The 20,673-nt window shown below is 41.6% G+C and overlaps 1 protein-coding gene across 3 annotated transcripts in view; it reads right to left on the minus strand.

The window, feature by feature from the left end:
- Window positions 1-3,043: 3,043 nt before the first annotated feature.
- The window catches only part of LOC146345143 (interferon upsilon-like), a 28,420-nt gene continuing 10,790 nt past the window's right edge, over window positions 3,044-20,673 (minus strand). The window contains exons 1-6 of one of the 3 annotated variants that reach the window (XM_084859234.1): window positions 16,506-16,678; window positions 12,540-12,680; window positions 9,294-9,371; window positions 6,767-6,907; window positions 4,907-4,993; window positions 3,047-3,260 (exon numbers count right to left, since the gene is read on the minus strand). In XM_084859234.1, coding sequence (XP_084715360.1) covers window positions 3,165-3,260; window positions 4,907-4,993; window positions 6,767-6,907; window positions 9,294-9,371; window positions 12,540-12,677 — 540 coding nt within the window. In that variant the 5' untranslated portion in view covers window positions 12,678-12,680; window positions 16,506-16,678 and the 3' untranslated portion in view covers window positions 3,047-3,164. Of the gene's footprint in view, window positions 3,261-4,906; window positions 4,994-6,766; window positions 6,908-9,293; window positions 9,372-12,539; window positions 12,681-16,505; window positions 16,679-20,673 lie in introns of those variants that run through there. The other 2 variants (XM_084859232.1, XM_084859233.1) reach the window with 2 other exon arrangements.

Raw genomic sequence — 20,673 nt, forward strand, 5'->3', positions numbered from 1 at the left:
AAAGCTACAATAAAAAGATGGACCAATCCAGTGAAATCAGTAGAGGTCTGTCATAACAACCTGTAAGTGCTGTGCTTTCCTCTTTTCTTTTTTCCTTTTTAAAAAAGAAATTAGAATCTAATAGATCTCTAATTAGAGATCTAATTCTTCCTCTAATAGAAGATAGGAATTATACTCAATTTTGGTAGCAAGCAACCTGAATAATAAATGAATGAATGAATGAATAAATAAATAGGTCAAGGCTTCTAAGCAGAGCAATAATTGTTAATTTCAAGCTTACCATGTTGGTTTACAAGCAACATGTTGGGGTTAGCTGATCCAAAAGGATAGAGCCCACTGTTGCATGTTTAGAATCTTCTTTATATACTTTCTGGAAGCTATTTGACATAGTTACATTGTTTTTACTACATGAATTTATGTTCCATTAAGCCACAATACTAAGGACATATTTCTGTTTTTCTTATCTACTTATGTCTAAATAATATTGCCCCTTATCGAAATAAATGGTTGTAACAACATACATATATAAACATTTCTGAATCCCATGACATATTACAGGCGTGTTTGTAACACAAAAATTATTTCTTTGGCGGCATCCTGCCTTGTGAGTATGTGTTCTCAAAACGTATCTTTTGTATTTATGATCTAAGCAAATCCCTCCTGTTATCTTATCTGATCACATTCCTGTTTTTTATGAACCACCTAATTACTTTTGATATTACTATAAATCTAATATGGGCACTGACCTCCTGGTGCCTCAAGTGCAAAACCTGTCATCTATTGTTTGGATTCCTCTCTTATCAATAAAGAGTTTCACTGAGCACATCATCAATTACTAATTGTCTAGCACTTCCATTTCCTATCTGGGAAGCCCCAAAGATAAGACAAGCTTAGGGAGCAATCCTATGGCTGTTAGTCAGTGGCTAGACGGCCATAGGATATCTGGTTTTCTGGGAACCAACCTTGGAGCCCATGCTCCGAGGTCGGTTCCCAAAGAACTGACCTTCCCCCCATTCCACGCTGCCTCGCAAGCAGCGCACAACAGCCCCGCACTCGCAAGAGGAGCACAGAGCGGCCAAAATAGGGCATTCCAGGGGGTGTTCCTGGGCAGGAAGGCCGGAACTGCCAGTACGACACATCCTATGTGTTGTATGGCAGCCTCCTGCCCTGCTCGGCCCTCCTGTGGCTAGACAGCTGATATTGGCTGTCTAACCGAAAATGCAGGGCAGGAGAAGCGCTGAGGGAATGATCCCCTCCATCTTTCTCCTGCCCTGCATTGGAGAGGCAGTCGCCTCCGAGTTCGGAGGTGGCTGCTGATCTGCATAGGTTTGCGCCCTTAATTACTCTTGTACCAAGAGGCCAAGTTGAGTTGCATTGGACTTTGGAATGTCATATTTTATTCCAGAATTCCCTTGGAGGAATGTAATTATTGAATTTCCTAATTTTATACCAAGGTGGTGCAAATATGGAAGATTTGCCTGATTTGCCACACCATATTACGACATCTTTATGTGCATTCTCCATTCAGCTAAAATGTGGCTATTTAAAAAGAGCTTTCCCAGGGGGTGGTTTCACATTATTGCTAATAGTGAGTTAGGATACATTTCTCTTTAGATTGCGCTTTCTCTCTCTCTCTCTCTCTCTCTCTCTCAAATTTTAGGCTAGTGAACAACAATGTGTGTGCTTTGAACAGAAAACTGTAGTAGTAGTAGTAGTAGTAGTAGATGTGGATTGGATTTGGCCAAAGCCTGAGCTGAACTGGGCCCCTTCAGACCATTTCTGGTGCTTCCTGGGGCAGAGTAGGCTTCCTTGAAGTCACCAGAACTGAAGCTGAACATTGCAATAAGCTTCACTCACAATTCTGCTTCGGAAAGGTAGACAGTGTGTGTGTCTCCAAAAATAGCATCTTTTGCTATTGTTTGTCTAAATACTGATGGCGGGGGCGGAGGGAGAGAGTGGGGTGGAGTGACTGACTGTTCCACCTTCTAATCATAGAGCACTTTTTTACCCAGGGTTCTCCAATCACTGTGTTTTGTGGAAGAGCAATATTCATCCATGTATGACAAACAAATGAAAAGTTATAGCTGGCTTTTTTGTTTAATTTCCCATGATAATCAATGGGAGACACAAAGCTATGGATTTCCATATTTCAACTTGGTCAGTACCCGAGTCAAAGTGGATGGCCTCTGAATTGATCCAAGCAGAATCAGGCCATTTTCCAAAGCACCAAACTGGGGTCTGAGTTGAATCTTGTAGCTGGTGCACACCAATATTACTACTACCATTACTACTACAACTAATGGGCAAGTGAGGAATGGCAAAGGAGTTTGACACTGTGCCTTCAGGCCAGGAATCCAAAAATACTCTGTGGATGTGGCGATTGCGACTTGCTGAGGGTGTGGTGATTGGCAAGACATCTCTTTGCATGTGCCAAGCACCTTCCTCCATTGAAATGAATGAGGTAGCCTAAAGGATACGAGATCATTATATTTGCCAAAGGTCAAAGAACACAGTCAAAACTTTTGCCTAGGGATGTATGAGAATTTCTTTCCTGTTCAGAAATCATGCAAACATATCTTACAACCCTGAATGCAAACACGAGCAGGGACACAATTCGCTGGAAATTTTCGCAATTTCCTAAACTTGCATTCATGTTCAGAAGTGCATACTAGCACAAATGTGCACTTATGAAAATGCACCTTTCTGCATATGTACACATGTGCAAGTGTGCATTTTCACAAATGCATATTTGTTCAAATTCCCCCCCCCCCCCAAATTGGCATTTTCATGTTTTAGCCTAGGGGGGAAAACACACATTTTTAGTCGGGAAAAATGTGCATTTTTCCAGATTGAAAAATGCAGATTTTTCCTGATTGGGAAAAAGACACCCGTGTTTGGGAACACAAATGAGGCAAAGCAAGCTTTGAGGAAGGATTCAGAAAACCTCAATAAACTTAAACATTGGGTATTCACACATCTCTACTTCTGCCTCCCTCAAAAAGCCCACAGCCTAATATTTAAGAAGTTATATAGAAATAGAGCAGTTGCTTTCTTAAAAGGCATTTATTCTGCAAACAAACATTATTACACAAATATATTTAAGACCATAAACCTATCTAACAGCAACAGCTGACTCATGGAAATATAGGACTTTTTATTTCAACTCAGTCCATCTGTGAAGTATCAATGTAATATTGAAGTCGTTGAAGAATCACCAAGCAGTCATTGTGAATTACTTGCCAAGTGCAGCTATTATCCTCCTGTTTCAAGAAAGAGAATATAAGAAATGTTGATTATTTTATTTATTTCATAGATTTAATACCCCACCCTTTAGGATTTAATACCCCACCCCAATTTAATAACCAATTAGGGAGCAATCCTAACCCAGATAGGCGGCCACCTCCGAACTCGGAGGTGACCCCCTATCCAATGCAGGGCAGGAGAAGCGCGGAGGGGATCGTCCCTTCCATGCTTCAGCCACCTGCATTTGCGGCTAGACAGCTGATTTAGGGAGCATGGAAAGTGGCAGCCGGACAACACATTGAATGTGTCGTACTGGATTTACGACTTCCTTGCCCCAACACCCCCCCCCCAGGAATGTTCCGTTTTTGCTGCTCCGCACTCCTCTACCGAGCACAGGGCATAGGGCTATTCTGCGCTGCCTACAAGGCAGCTCAGGAGGGGGTAAAGGTCGGTTCTCAGGGAACTGACCTCAGAGCATGGGCTCTGAGGTCGGTTCCCAGGAACTGACCCATCCTATGGCCATCTAGCCACTGACTAGAGGCCATAGGACTGAGCCCTAAAACACCCAAACAATCCTCATATAAGTATAAAATTACACCAGTAGCTAAAATAGTAATAAAACTCTAAAATCATCAAAAAACCTGAGTGAAACAAATATTATTTATTTAATAGATTTAGGATGCAATCCAATACCTCACTTACAGTACTTGGAAGTAAGCCCCATTGAACTCAATGGAACTTCTAAGTAGACATGCACAGGATCACACACTGCTAATTTATAATCTGTTAGACAGCCCATCAGGATCTTTCCAGTTAGTATACATTGTGCTGTTCCCTTAGATATTCCCTTAGAGGTGGTGTAGATATTACATTTATCATTTTAGTTATCAGGTGGAATATATTGCTGCATGGATTATGGATTATTGACCAGTTTATTTAAAACATTAATATCCCACCTTTCCTTAAAAGTCCTAGGTGGCTAACGGTCTAAAAACAATAAATAATATTTTTTAAAAATAGAAAGAAATAAACAAACAAAAGAAATGAAAGAAATTTGTTAGACTAAATATCAAAATTCCCAAAGCCTGAAAGCAGCAGAAAAAACATAATAAATACCAATGAAGAGCGCATCCGTTTAAATAATGGCAATACACAGGCAGCAAGACAGCAGCATCATTAAAATGACCCCATGGCACAGAAATATACATCACATGATGTTTAGATGGTAGAAATTATAATTCTGGGGAGCCAGGATATTTAGATCAGATTCTGGAATGGTGAACGAATTATATTTTAGAATTATGATATTTATTAGACTTGATGCTGCTTCAGTTGATTTTGCTCCTCACTTCTGTTCTTGAATTGTAGCTACGCAGTTGCAAAGAGGTTGCTGTATTTATTTATTTATTTATTTATTTACTTACATTCTTTCTGAAGGGCTATATATGCGGATATGCACACATTTCCCCCCAAAATACTTAAAAAGGGGTTGCTATCAAAAACATTCTGGTGCGAAGGTGTTTGGGTACAGTGGCAGAAGACACCCACATAACTGAGATATACCATTTCTGCAACTGGCCTGTGTGATCAAATGGAAACTCGGAATGAGTTAAAAGCATTCCCAGAAGTAAATAATATTGAAGGAAATGTTCCATGTACTTACGCTGTTCAAAAATACATGCATCTTTCTAAAACATTCTTTGACCGTGTTGGCACTGGCAGTCAGATAACGTCTGAGTTGGGATGGCAGCTGTAAATTACAGTAAGATAAAAGATAATTTGAAGTTGAACACTAGGGATATTGGCGAAATATGCAACAGATTTAAATGAGTTGGGATTTCTATAAATCTGACCTGTGAATTCCGCTGTGGACTGGCTTTTTCTGAGTCACATGGATTTCACAGACTTGTGGACTAGTTTTTCACTGGGGGTGGGGGGGGGTTAGTATTAATTCACATTAGCGCAAATGTGCAAATCCACATTAACTAATGTGGATTCGTGCAAGTGCGCATTTGTGCAAATGCATATTTGTGCAAATTCCCCCAAAGTTTTCATTGTCACACTTTAGCCTATGGGGGAAAATGCACATTCACCAGGGATGTATGGATTTGGTTAAATCCATTCTGCCTGTGTTTCACGAATCTTTCATTCCATCATGTGCTCATTTATGGAATTGGATTCTTTTTACCAGAATTTTATTCTGCTTGCTCTAATTCACCTTAGTGGTAGTTCACATTAGCACTGTGTCAAATTTTTCAACCTATTTATTTTCGATCATTCATTTGAGGGGCAGGGTGAAAAGAAACTGTACCCAAAAATTGTGGGAAGGGGTGAGAATTTCAGAAAATTTTCTCAGTGTGCAGGGCTTCAGTGGTTACGTTATTGGAAGGAGGTGGCAGAAGTGGGAGGGGCGCTCTTTCTTTTACCATTCCCCCTCCCCATCCTGTCTTTGAAGCCTCTCCAGCTGATTGAGCTTCTTGGAAAGCCCCCTGGAGGACTTAGCCAGGACTTGCTCCCTTAGGGCTTTCCAGTGCTGGTGCCTGCTGAGTGCCTGGAAGCTGAGAGAGGCATTCTGGCTTTGCTTTGTTGTTATTAAAAGTCCTTTTAACAAGAAGGAGAAGGAGGAGGAGGAGGAGGAGGAGGAAGAGAAGAAGAAGAAGAAGAAGAAGAAGAAGAAGAAGAAGAAGAAGAACAACAACAACAACAACAACAACAACTACTCCTCTCTCAGCTTTCAGGCACTGAGCAGGCAGCAGCCCAAGGAAACCCCAAGGGAGAGAGTCCTGGCTAAGGGGGCTTTCCGAGACACTCAAGCAGCTGGAGAGGCTGCGAAGACAGAACAGGGATGGGGGATGGTAAAAGAAAAGGCATACACATCCCTCAGCCGCCTCCTTACAGTAAGGTAAGCACTGAAGCCCTGCACCCAGAGAAATTTCTCCGAAATTCTCAACATCCCAACAAAAGAGGAAGAAAAACAACTGCCTCTTTTGCGGGGAAACAAAGAGGTTGCGAAAGGGCAGGTAGGGTTTCGTTCCAGCACTAGTTCATGTTAATTGTTCCTTGGGGTCAGTTGACTGCAGGGCTGGCCTGAGGGATAGGCATGGTCACAGGCACCTTTCAAGGGCCCACACCCCAGCCAGGTCCCACTGACAACAGCCCCCTGGAGTTGCTCCTCCTCCACCCTTTCAACCTGCTTGTTCACCTGCCCCTTGCTCTGGCCCAGACAACAGCATTGGTGAGAAGGAGGAGCAGTAGATGCCACTGCCTGGTTGCTCACTGCCTCTCTGCCTGTTAAGCAAGCAAGTGGCAGCAATGATGAGAATGAGGATGAGGTGCAATAGCAGCTGGTGACAATGGCAATAGACTCATTGAAGGAGGGGACCCATGGAGAGTGTCTTGACCAGGGGCACTCAAAAATCAAGCTGGCGCTCCACATTCTGTATCTTCTACACAGAACACTCCATTTTGATTGACAAAATGCTGCCTTAAGAATTCCCAAGGAATAACAATTCTTAGTACTTACACAAATTTTTAGATCGTCTTGGACTGCATAGTTGTACTCCAGAAAATCTCTCACATTGTGGAAGGGGACATCTTCCCTTTTAAAGATCTTTGCAGTTTCACCAAGTATGTGTAAAATAATGGCTGCATCTTCAGAGACACCCTGCAAAAAAAGAAGACCAATTTACTGGATCCAATCTTATACACTTACCTGGGAGTAAATCTCATTGAACTCATTTGGACTTCTGAGTAGATATGCGTTGACTGCAGTGTTCTGCGTATTGTGCCTTTCATCAATTTCCCGACAAAACCCATTGAGATTGGGTATTCTTTATTACATTAGCTTAAAGAGGATGTTGGGTGGGGCAGAGATAATATCTCATGCCAGTGCATAAACCTTATATGCAGAAATGCATTATTATTTATTTTGAGCCAACTTTTCAGCCAGCAGATTCCCAAAGTGGCTTTCACTTAAAATACAATAACACCATAATACATATCACCATTAAAATACAGCTAATCAAATTACAGAAAGCAAGTGCAGGTAAACTAACCTAGCCAAACTCAGTAAAACCAGTGTACCATAACTGCTAGACCTAGACCATAAAAGATGGCCAAGATGCATGAGGAATGTAGTGGCCTCCTGTCATATTCCTGATCAGTGACCTAGGGCCGATCTACATTGCGCCCGCCATCGCAACGAATTCGGTGTCCTGTCGGTTTAAACGCTCTCACATTAAAACATGATTATCCACATTCAGCCATTTTCCCCATTGCAGTACTTCACTTCTTTGAATCTTCAAAGATCATGCCTGAATTAGAAAAAAAAAACATCGCGGAGAAGCCACGATTCTTCGAAGATAACACCTTAATTTTTTAAAAAACAGCCGAAGCGGCAGATAGAAGGGGGTAAAACTTAGTCTCATTTGAAGGGATAGAACAACCCCCTGCTCAGTGCAGGAAGCCTGATTCCCAGGCAGTCACCCATCCCACTACTGACCGGGACCGACCCTGCTTAGCTTCCGAGATCAGACAAGCGCACACACATCCAGCCCTTTGCTTATTGCTGAGGAAACATTGAGTGCTGAGGAAGCTATGCGATCAGTAGTCGGAAGACGACATGGGGCCATCGAGAGCTATGATTGGACAGGAGGGAAATACAAACACCGCCGTATATGGACTACTACTACTAGGGGAGGGGACTACGACCAGATACAGTAGTGAAGGCGGGAAATCAGAGCACATTAAGGGGAAATACCAGGATATCAGGGTATTGAAAGCGGTAGCATGGAAGCGGGAAATTCTGGTTCCAATTCGAGGTGGGTACTGCATAGTGTGAAAGTCGGGCGGTGAAACCTCATTGGAAGCGAAAAAAAACATAAGTGTAGATTGGCCCCTAAACATGGTGTGGGCCCACATGGGACAAAGCGGTCCTTCACGTATTTGATATGATAGTATGAATGGTCAAATACTGACATGTAGTCCCAGTTTGGCTGGCTTTTTTGTCAGTACTAAAGGTAAAACCTATTTTGTCTTGCAACTGAATTTTTAAAGTGGAATAAGCAGTGTTAATTATAGAGAGATACTTCTAACATTATGTGGAGTTTAGAGATGGAGTGTCATGATGAGTGAAAGCAACAAACCCCCATCTCTTGTGTTCAGAGGCCTTAAATTATCCTAGCTTCTTTGAATATCTGTTTTGTTTGCATGATCAAGAAGTCAGGCAAATGATAATGCAAGCTAAAAGAGCTTTGATTTCAAGATAATTGACATTTCAAGATAACTGAGTGTGGTAAAAAAATACAATTGTTACTATCACTCTAGGTCAGGGGTGGGCAGAAAGTAGATCCCCAGATGTTTTGGACTTCAACTCCCAGCATTCTTGAGCATTGGCCATCCTGGCAGGGGCTTCTGGAAGTTTTCTGCCCACCCATGATCTAGGTAACAGAGGTTACCTAGAGATTGGTGGAGTCCAAAATTCATTGCAAGTGTACAGTGAGTTCAGACAGAGTGGTATGCAGCAAAGACATCTTGATACTAGGCTTTTGTCATCAAGTGTTACTGCCCTGAATCTAAGGTGTAGAGCAAATGTTGGTATAGCTGATCATGCAAGATTCAGGCTGCAATCCTATGCACACTAACCTGGGAGTAAGACCCATTGATCTCAAGGAGGCTTACTTTTGAGTAGAGATGTATAGGACTGCACTTCCAGTTTAATTTCTTTTTGTCACCCCATTTCAAAACAAAGATAATTGGTGAACAAATTGAATAAGGAAATTTGGAAGCTGTACACAGTACTAACACTTGATTTTCTTACTGGTTTTGGTGCTGAGTTGGGTTCTTAGTAATAATTTAAAAATTTAGTCATTTCCCCTTAGTTGGGACTCAACTCTGGATGTTTGTGCTCGGCACTAGAAGTAGCAACATTGACTCCAAAAGTGATAATCTGTACTTTTGTGATCAACCAGGTATTTTACCTACCACTATACAATAAAATATTCAGATTAGCAGGATTATGATGCACAACTACTTACTGCTTAACATCTTACCGATATCCTAATCTGAGCTGGGTCACACAAACTGCTTTTCTCCATAAGGAAGCATTCCTGAGACAGGCCTTCTTTATTCTTAGACCAGGAAAAGGAGATTAATGGAGTGAGAAAGAACACTATTAATAATTCAATTGTTCATAAAACCTGAACCTGGTGACCAGCCAGATGGGCGATTAATAAATTTAATTAATAAACAAACAAACAAACAAACGAATATGGATCATTTCAATATTAAATGGTAAATCATTGAAAGATAGATATAGATCTATCAGATCTATATGCGATGACCCCTTCTGGACCAATCTCTACGGTTCTGGTTGTTTTTGCAATAGCACCTATGGCTGGTTTCCCATATCTTCCAGCGGCCCAAGAGTTCCCTTTGTGAGCAGGATGTCTGAGAGTTAGGGCCAAACTAGATGAGACAATGGAGATCTGTTAGGATCTCCTGTCTCCTTAAACTTAAAAATAAAGACCCTGGAAGGCCCAATTCAGACCATGGGCTGCAGCATTGGGGATGCACCATTTCCCCTGGAGAAAATCAACCCTCTGAAACTGCTGTTTATCCCATTAGGAAAAACTTACAGGCTCAGAGTTAGGTGTATGTCTGTAAAAAACATCTCTGAAGTTCAGAATAGCTCTGAGTTTAGGTTGAGCACAATATAGAGATGTAATGGGCAGGCTCCTGAAAAAGCAGGTATATCTCAAATATAAAGCAAATAAAACAGAACAGTAAATCGTACACGGATGCAAGAGGTAGCCTGCTCTGTCGGGGCGAGTACTTTGGGGACTCACAGGAGTCTGACTTAATTTATTCTTGAAGCGTACTAGCAATTCTCTAATAGCACAGTGTCTTTATTATTTTGAAATTATGCTTTAATGTTGCCTTGAGGTTCAAAAGTGTACCATATCCTCCTTCAGAAACTGCTTGACCTGCCTGGTTCATGACTAATAAGAAACACTCTCAAAGGGCAGTTGGGTGTGTATTTGAATAGAAAGGCAACAGTAATAATAATTATTATTATTCCAATACTAATAGGAAGGGGCCTTGGAGTCATATAGTCCAACCCTCTCTTCAATGCAGGTTCTGCACTGCAGGATTCATCTACAGTATCCCTGAAAGATGGCCATCCAGCCTCTGCTTAAATACCTCATAAGGTCATAAGAGGAGCCATGCTGGATCAGAGCAAGGGTCCATCTAGCCCAGCATTCTGTTCACACAGTGACCAGGAACCCACAAGCAGGGTACGAGCGCAACAGCACCATCCCACCCATGTTCCCCAGCAACTGGTGTACATAGGCTCACTGCCTCTGGTACTGGAGGTAGCCCAGAGCCATCAGGACTAGTAGCCATTGATAGCCTTTTCCTGCAGGAATTTGTCCAACCCTCTTTTAAAGCCATCCAAATTGGTACATCCTGTGGTAGCGAGTACCATAGTTTAACTATGCTCTGTTGTGAAGAAATACTTCCTTTTATCTGTCCTGAAATTCTCACCAATCAGCTTCATAGGATGATCCCAGGTTCTAGTATTTTGAGGGAGGGAGAAAAATGTCTTTCTATCCATATTCTCTATACCATGCATAATTCTGTAGACCTCTATCATGTCTCCCCTTACCCTCCTTTTTTCCCCAAGCTAAACAATCCCAGCTGTTGTAACCTTCTCTCATAGGTGCTCCAGCCTCTCGATCATTTTAGTTGCCTTTTTCTGCACTTTTTCCAGCTCTAATATATATATATATATATATATAATATTATATATATTATTATATAATATATAATATATATTATATATTATAATATTATATTATAATATATAATATAATTATAATTATATATTATAATATTATATATATTATTATATAATATATAATATATTATATTAGATATATATATATTGGTGGGGGGGGGGGTGACCAGAACTGTACACAGTATTCCAAGTGTAGTCACACCACGGGGCAGTACAATATTGGCAGTTTTATTCTCAATTCCTTTTCTAATTATGCCTAACATGGAGTTTGCCTTTGGGATTTTTTGCCCCAATGTGCATCACTTTACACTTGCTTATCTCCAGCAAAGGAGAGCCAACCACTTAGGAAGCTGCTTTATAATTAATCAAAGCATTGGTCCATCTAGCCCAGTACTGTCAACACTTACTGGCAGCAGCTCTCGAGGGTTTGAGGCAGGATTCTTTCCTTGCTCTACCTGGAGTAGCCAGGAATCAAACCTGGGACCTCCTGCATGCAAAGCATGTGCTCTATCACACTGAGCTATGGCCCCTCACTTCCCAAGACAGTCTGTGCCATGGTGGAACTAATTACTGTAAATAAGTTTCTCCTAATGTTTAACCAAAATCTGCTTCCCTGCAACTTCCAACCACTGGTTCCACTCCTGCCTTGGGAGCAACAGAGAACGAGTCTGTTCCATCTTCTGTGTGACAGCCTTCAGATATTTGAAGATTGCTATCATGTCTCCCCTTAATCTTCTCTTCTCCAGGCTAAACATACCCTTCTTCATAGGACATGGTTTCCAGATCCCTCACTCTCCTGGTCACTCTCCTCTGGACATGCTGCAATTTGTGCTCAAGCCCTAGTGACTCTCATTTAGCAAATGGAGCTTTGATACCCTGGGTGTAATTAAAGTGTCCAGATGTGCCTGGGTCTGGTCAAATACGACCGGTCTGACCTAGTGCCACTATTCATACTGTTGCAAGCATCTTCATATCCATATCTTCTTTGGATATGGAGCAAATCTTCTCTCTCAAATTTTAAAGAGTAAAAAGCTAAATATTATTTCCACCCCATAGCCCTGGGCGATGTTTGTATTGCTGTACATCACCCAGAGTGGCCGGGTGACCAGCCAGATGGGCAATTAAGAAATTTATTTATTTATTTAATTAATTAAACTAATTACTTAAAAATGCATGCTCAATAGCTTTTGTGGGCTGCTGGGGACTAGCTACTAGGCACATGAGCCACAATGGTCATAGTGGTGGGCTAAGATCAGTGTTCTGCCTCTGTATTTATGGCTAGACATAAACATTTGACAAGTGGAACGTAATCAACAGAGGAGATAACAGCCTGAGTTTCTGCAACTGTCTGGGGGCTCCAAGTGCATGCTGCTGCTGATTTTTTTTAGGCATTCCTAAAATCGCAGATTAGCAAATCCCAATTTATTTATTTTTAAATAGACCTCTTTTCATGAAATAAAACAGATGCATTGCTGATTGAGAATACAATGTGACTTACCAGACTATCAATGTGTTTCCAAAGTTCATGCCAGTTAATTGTTGAGATGCAGATGTCCTCTTCAGTTCTGGCAGCCACAGAAACATAGTTGAGGAAGTAACCACTTGTCAGGAAAATGAGGCCTCTGAAGCAGTGCATTATCTGAACAACAGAAACTTGGCCTCAGTGTTACTGTATTCCAATGACTGAAAATGGTTGTTGCATATTAGAAAGAGCATAAAAAACATGAACAGATTTGCTTCCTTGCTTGTCCATGTTTACTGATAATCCTCTTCTGCAGAAGGCAGAGATGTTGAATGTCTGGTGGAATAGCTTGCTGTGTTTTCCTTCGTTCTACAAAAACACTTTTCTAGCACATCCCTGTTGTGGAGATTTCTCCTAAATTTGAACTCTTTTTCAGTCAAAGCATAAATGTCTGTCTTTATTAGGCCAACCAAAAGTTCATTAAAAAGTGTGTAAGCTTTTGAGATCTCCAGATCTCTTTCAGGGAAGATATTACAAAGAACAGGTGAGGGGGCGAGATAGGGGAGGGGGGAAATGAGTTGATGGTGAAGTCACAGTGTCTGTATGTTCAGAATCCCAAGATGAAATTGGGAGAGAAGGGGCCTGCAGACATTCAAATGAAGCTCTAGCAGGTCATGGTTGGATCTGGAACTACTCAATTTGGTTTCAATTGACTTTTTCCTTTTCCTTTTTCCTTCTTACTTAGTACAACATCTAAAATTATCTCAAGTTTTGTTAATATAAAGACTGCCTAGTTTCTCTTTGTGGTCCTTTACTTTCAACCCTCTTCACTTGTATTAATAGAACTGGGAATATTCCTGATATATGGAGCAAAGCAATTATAGTTTCTGTTTTCCAAAAAAGTGATAAGACAAACCCTGCAAATTATCGTCCAATCAGGCTTCTATCAGTAATAGGGAAACTCTATGCCAGTTTTCTAAAATGCAAGCTTCTACCCTGGATTGGGGAAGAATAGACTGGGTTTAGAACTGATTGGTTCAAAATTGGGAAAGGAGTATGACAAGGCTGCATATTGTCGCCCTGCTTATTTAACTTATATGCAGAGTACATCATGAGAAACGCCGGGTTGGATGAATCGGAGGTCGGAATTAAGATTGCTGGGAGAAATATCAACAACCTCCGATATGCAGATGATACCACCCTAATGGCAGAAAGCAAAGAGGATCTAAAGAGCCTCTTGTTGAGGGTGAAAGAGGAGAGTGCAAAAGCTGGTTTGAAACTCAACATTAAAAAAACTAAGATCATGGCATCTGGCCCCATCACTTCCTGGCATATAGAAGGGGAAGAAATGGCAGCAGTGACAGATTTTATTTTCTTGGGCTCCAAGATCACCGCAGACGGTGACTGTAGCCATGAAATCAAAAGACGCTTGCTCCTTGGGAGGAAAGCTATGGCAAACCTAGACAGCATAGTAAGAAGCAGAGACATCACCTTGCCGACAAAGGTCCGTCTAATCAAAGCTATGGTTTTCCCAGTAGTAATGTATGGCTGTGAGTGCTGGACTATAAGGAAGGTTGAGCACCAAAGAATTGATGCTTTCGAACTGTGGTGCTGGAGAAGACTCTTAAGAGTCCCCTGGACTGCAAGGAGGTCAAATCAGTCAATCCTAAATGAAATCAACCCTGAGTGCTCATTGGAAGGACAGATACTGAAGCTGAAGCTCAAATATTTTGGCCACCTAATGCGAAAAGAAAACTCTGGAAAAGACCCTGATGCTGGGAAAGACTGAAGGCAAAAGGAGAAGGGGATGGCAGAGGATGAGATGGCTAGGTAGCATCACGGATGCAATGAATATGAACTTGAGCACGCTCAGAGAGAGAGCGCAGGACAGGAAGGCCTCGCGTGCTATGGTCCATGGGGTCACGAAGAGTCGGACACGACTGAACGACTGAACAACAACAACAAAGAGCTGGTCACTCAATTTTAGATCATTGCTGCGCGTTAGCACATGCGGCAGAAAAATATACTTCAACTTCGAGACTCAGTGGTCTTATAGGCCCCTTCCAACCCTACTATTCTATGATTCTGTGATTCTGGCAGGAAGCTTTATCTGCCCTTATTGATAGCTTTTGACCTGGTCCCATGGGAATCACTATGGTCAAAATTAAACAAAACTCTTATAGACAAACAGTTATGATTTCTTATTAGATGTCTATACAATCAAACAATCAAGTAAGATGTGGGCAGCAGGGACAAGTTTCAAATCCAATTTCTGTTACTAAGGGCGCAATCCTATGGAGATAGGCGGCTGCCTCCAAACTCGGCGGCGACCCCCTATCCAATGCAGGGCAGGAGAAGCACGGAGGGGATTGTTCCCTCCGTGTTTCTCCTGCCCTGCATTTGTGGCTAGACAGCAGATTTCAGCTACCTGGCCCCGGGGGGGGGGGGAAGCGGTGGAGGAGGCTGCCAGACGACACATAGGATGGGTCGTACCAGCATTTCCACCTTCCCTGCCCTGGAATGCCACCCGGAATCCCCCATTTTGGCTGCTCTGCACTCCTCTTGTGAGCACAGAGCACGGGGCTGTTCCACGCTGCCTGTGAGGCAGCGGGGAAGACAGGGAAAGTCAGTTCCCGGAAAACCACATATCCTATGGCCGTCTAGCCACTGACTAGTGGTCATAGGATTGCTTCCTTCAGGTGTTAGACAAGGCTGTAGGCCAGGTGCCTTCACTGTATTCTGGCTCCTCATCTCTATGATGTTGAGTCTCTAAGCTATCTATTGTAATAATTCCCCTACTATTATATGCCAGTGCCTTGGTGTTGCTCTCGTTGTCTAGAATAGGTTTAAATCATTTATTAGCCGCTTTGGGGGCTTATTGCTCTAAGAACAGTCTGATGATTAATTACAGCAAATCTAAGGTTCCTGAGGTTTGAATGAAGGAAAGTTACTAGAAAGAACATGCAGCTTCACCAAAAGGAAAAGGGCTGAAGAGTTAGAAAAACAGGTATGTGTACATGCAAAGCTAACCAGGGAAGTTAAGTTTGGAAGAAAAGAAAAAACACACTCAGCAGCGAAACTTCCAAAATCAGCCCAAAACCTGAGGCAAAGGTCACATAATTAAGGAACATTGCCAGCAGATGACATGGCAATCCAGGTTTCTGAGGGAAAGGTGATGTCCTTTCACAATGAAAAGAGGAATTCCCAGAAGACATAGAGTCAAAAGACACGTGCTTCCACATCCTGCAAACACTTGAGAAGAAAAGAGTATCTAAAACCAGCAGGACCTGTGAGCACTCAACAGAGGAGCAGCACACCTTCTTCTGAGCATATTACCTCGGTTGGCCATTAGGTTCTGTTGCTCCAACACTGGCAATTATTTGAGTGAATGTGGAAAGTGTGAATGGATTGAATTTAACTGCATTTTATCTACATAAAGGTGTTCCAAATATTGCATTCAGGTTTTTGAGTCTCACTTTGTATCTCACCCTGTAATCCCAGCAATTTGCAATTGTAGTCCTTATTTGGGTGGGAGATGGGGGCAGTGGGGAAGATAGGTAATTTTAGACCCAGGACTTAATGATGTTACAACAATCACTCCTTTAGACAGCCATGTCTATCTCTTCAGTTGTGAAGCAACTTTTATCTTTGCTTCCCCCTGCCCTTGCCCCACTGGCCACCATTTCATGCCTTACAACTACCTCTACATCCCAGATATGTTAGAGGGGGAAGAAAAAGAACCCGTTTAGCAACATTAATTTAAAGAAGAGAAATACCTGGAGCATGTGCAAGTCTACATTTTTAACTTATTTAAATCATAGCACCATCATGACTGCAGGAATAAAGTGGAGTTTGTGCCTGTTGCCCTGATGCTAAACACATTTACTTGGGAGCAAGCACCAATAAACGCTGCATCCACTATATCTCTGGCTTTTACATCACTCCGGTGATGAAAGAACTTTAGCTATGCAATCCTTTTCAAAGAGAAGAACCACCTCTTACCTTGATGAGACCTGAGCACAGCTTGTCACACCACTTTGGAAGAGATGTGGAGACCCCATTCTGTAGGCTGTCTTGAGTGTCTTATAAATACCCTTCTCTTCCTCTGTTACTGTCCTGCCCATTTCTCAACCAAGTATGAAACACTTCCTCCTTTCAGTATTCCACCTGTTCAGCTAAAGTTAATTCCAGGCAATAGAAAAATGTTATGTGTGGGTGGCAAGGCTAGAAAAAAAAATCCAAATTCTTAGACACCAGCATCAGATTCACACGAGCCAACAACCAATGTTGAGGTGCTAATTTGGTGCAATTTCAAATGCAAATGTAGTAACACTAATAGTAATATTAATAGGCTATGTATTGTAAAGCAATAAGCCTTCACAATATAGAAACACATGAAAATATTCATTCCATTCAGTAAGAGGTTAGCATAAAAAGCAGGAGGAGGGGTAGAAGAGCAAGGTGGAAAAGAAAAGATACTGATTTTCTGACTAGTACCTCTACAGTTTATTATTTTCCTCTCCACAAAATAATGTCTAAAGCTACTAAAACAGAAAACTGGCCTGCTTCTAAGGTTAAGTATTTATCTGAGTTATTTAGGAAACATGGTTTTCAGAGGGTATATGTTTACTCAGACATCTCCAACCATGTTGGCTGGGGATAGTCATGCTGGCTGGGGATGATAGGAGTTATAGTCCAACACATCTGGAGGATACCATGTTGTGTAAGCCTGAGTTAACTTACACAACAACAGCCCACATATTGTGCTGGCCAAAAAATGACCCAGCAATTCCTCGGTAGGAGCAGCCCAAAGACAGCAAAACAATATGCAGCAATGGCTCCTGAACCACATGCGAAAAGCCCATCTTCATGAAGTGTATTACTCTATCATTTCCTTGGATGCAGAAAAGGCCTTTGACAAAATTCATCGGAAATTTATCTTTACCACACTGACTAATTTTGGTTTTCCTATAGAATTTTTGAAATAGGGTAAAAACTTATACTCAGCTCCAAGAGCGAAAGTAATGACTAACGGTTTAGTTTCAGCTTTTATTTTTACTTGGGCTGGGCACCAGACAAGGTTGTCCACTTTCCCCATTGATATTCAACTTATGTTTGGAGCCCCTGGAGTGTGCTATTAGACAAAATAGTAGCATTCATGGATTTGTCCATTTTGGTTTAGAATTTAAAATTAGACTTTATGCTGATGATCTCTTGTTGTTTATCTCAAGACTCCAGTCGTCGGTTCCAGCTTTGATGAAACTGATTAATGCTTTTGGTAAATTGTCTGGCTATTCAATTAATTGGTCAAAGGCGTAAATAATGCTGATTGGAGATAGGATATACACTAGTTTATTAGCCAATTGGCAATTTCGATGGTGCCCAGAGTCTATTATTTACTTTGAAATAATTATCCCTAGGGATATATCTCAAATGATTAGTTTAAATTTAAATAAGTTGATTAATAATATTTTGCGAGCTATAGATGGGCATCTTTAAAGCTGAGTTTATGGGGTAAGGTTAATACACTTAAGATACACTATACCTCAAATTATTTGTTTTATGTGGGATCCCTATATTTATACTTGGCAAATATTTTCAAAAACTTAATGCTGTGTTTCGTAAATTCTTTTGGGGTTACTTTCCACCAATAATATCTTTGAAAAGGATGCAACTTCCAATTAACAAAGGTGGGTTTGGTTTTCCAGATCTAGCTACATACCATCGGGCTTATTTGCTGACATGTACAAAATGTTGGTTTTTTCCACTCAGCTTTGATTTTCCACTTTGGTCAGTGTTGGAATCGTCTTGTCTGGAGCCTCTCTTTAAATGGATGGCATTAGGTTCTCAGTACATTAAGGCAGACAGAGCTTCTCCAACAATTTTGGCAGTTAGAGAAGTGTGGCTTATAATGTCATGCCAATTACACTGTGACCCATTTTCCCATGCCAAATTGACTTTATGGAGAAATCTAGATTTAAGAATTGGAAAGAAAATGTTTTTATGGCAGACCTGGAAAGATAAAAGGATCTTTGTTGTTGTTGTTCAGTCGTTAAGTCATGTCTGACTTTTCGTGACCCCATGGACCATAACACGCCAGGCCTTCCTGTCCTCCACTCTCTCCTGGAGTGTGCTCAAGTTCATATTCATTGCATCGGTGATGCTATCTAGCCATCTCATCTTCTGCCATCCCCTTCCCCTTTTGCCTTCAATGTTTCCCAGCATCAGGGTCTTTTCCAGTGACTTTTCGCATTAAGTGGCCAAAATATTTGAGCTTCAGCTTCGGTATCTCTCCTTCCAATGAGCAGTCAGTGTTGATTTCCTTTAGGACTGACTGATTTGACCTCCTTGCAGTCCAGGGGTCTCGTAAGAGTCTTCTCCAGCACCACAGTTCGAAAGCATCAATTCTTCGGCGCTCAGCCTTCCTTATAGTCCAGCTCTCACAGCCATACATTACTACTGGGAAAACCATAGCTTTGATTAGACGGACCTTTGTCGGCAAGGTGATGTCTCTGCTTCTTACTATGCTGTCTAGGTTTGCCATAGCTTTCCTCCCAAGGAGCAAGCGTCTTTTAATTTCATGGCTACAGTCACCATCTGCAGTGATCTTGGAGCCCAAGAAAATAAAATCTGTCACTGCTGCCATTTCTTCCCCTTCTATATGCCAGGAAGTGATGGGGCCAGATGCCATGATCTTCGTTTTTTTAATGTTGAGTTTCAAACCAGCTTTTCCACTCTCTTCTTTCACCCTCAATAAAAGGCTCTTTAGATCCTCTTCGCTTTCTGCCATTAGGGTGGTATTGTCTGCGTATCTGAGGTTGTTGATAATTCTCCCAGCAACCTTAATTCCGACCTGTGATTCATCCAACCCGGTGTTTCTCATGATGTACTCTGCATATAAGTTAAATAAGCAGGGTGACAATATACAGCCTTGTCGTACTCCTTTCCCAATTTGGAACCAATTTGTTGTTCTCTGTCCGGTTCTTACTGTTGCTTCTTGACCCTCGTACAAGTTTCTCAGGAGACAGGTAAGGTGGTCTGGTACTCCCATTTCTTTCAGAATTTGCCACAGTTTGTTGTGATCCACACAATCATTAGCGTAGTCAATGAAGCAGAAATAGATGTTTTTCTGGAATTCTCTTACTTTCTCCATGATCCAGCGAATGCTGGCAATTTGATCTCTAGTTCCTCTGCCTCTTCGAAACCCAGCTTCTACTTCTGGTAGTTCTTGGTTCACATACTGCTGAAGCCTAACTTGTAGGATTTTGAGCATCACCTTGCTGGCATGTGAAATGAGTGCAATTGTACGGTAGTTTGAACACTCTTTGGCATTGCCCTTCTTTGGAATTGGAATGTAAACTGACCTTTTCCAGTCTTGTGGCCACTGCTGAGTGTTCCAAATTTGTTGGCATATTGAGTGCAGCACTTTAACAGCATTATCTTTTAGGATTTTAAATAGCTCAGCTGGAATACTGTCATCTCCGCTAGCTTTTTTCTTAGTAATGCTTCCTGAATCCGAAGGCCCTCTTGACTTCACTCTCTAGGATGTCCGGCTCAAGTTCAGTGACCACATTATCATGGCTATCAGGGACATTCAGGGACATTCAGATCTTTCCTGTATAGTTCTTCTGTGTATTCTTTCCACCTCTTCTTAATCTCATCTGCTTCTGTTAGGTCCCTGCCTTCTTTGTCCTTTATCATGCCCGTCTTTGCACAAAATGTTCCCTTGAGATCTCCGATTTTCTGGAAGAGATCTCTAGTCTTTTCCATTGTATTATTTTCCTCGATTTCTTTGCATTGTTCATTTAAGGAGGCCTTTTTGTCTCTCCTTGCTATTTTCTGAAAATCTGCATTCAGTTGGATATATCTTCCCCTTTCTCCCTTGCTTTTCGCTTCCCTTCTTTCCTCAGCTACTTGTAAAGCCTCATCAGACAGCCACTTTGCTTTCTTGCATTTCTTTTTCTTTGGGATGGATTTAGTTGCTGCCTCCTGAACAATGTTATGGACCTCTGTCCATAGTTCCTCAGGCACTCTGTCTATCAGGTCTAATCCCTTAAATCTATTCCTCACCTCCACTGTATATTCATAAGGGATATGATTTAGGTCATACCTGAATGGTTTAGTGGTTTTCCCTACATTCTTCAATTTACGCCAAAATTTAGCAACAAGA

This window comes from Heloderma suspectum, chromosome 5, assembly GCF_057233095.1.
Source record: "Heloderma suspectum isolate Gila_16-S chromosome 5, 16-S_ref, whole genome shotgun sequence".
Classification (NCBI taxonomy): Eukaryota; Metazoa; Chordata; class Lepidosauria; order Squamata; family Helodermatidae; genus Heloderma; species Heloderma suspectum.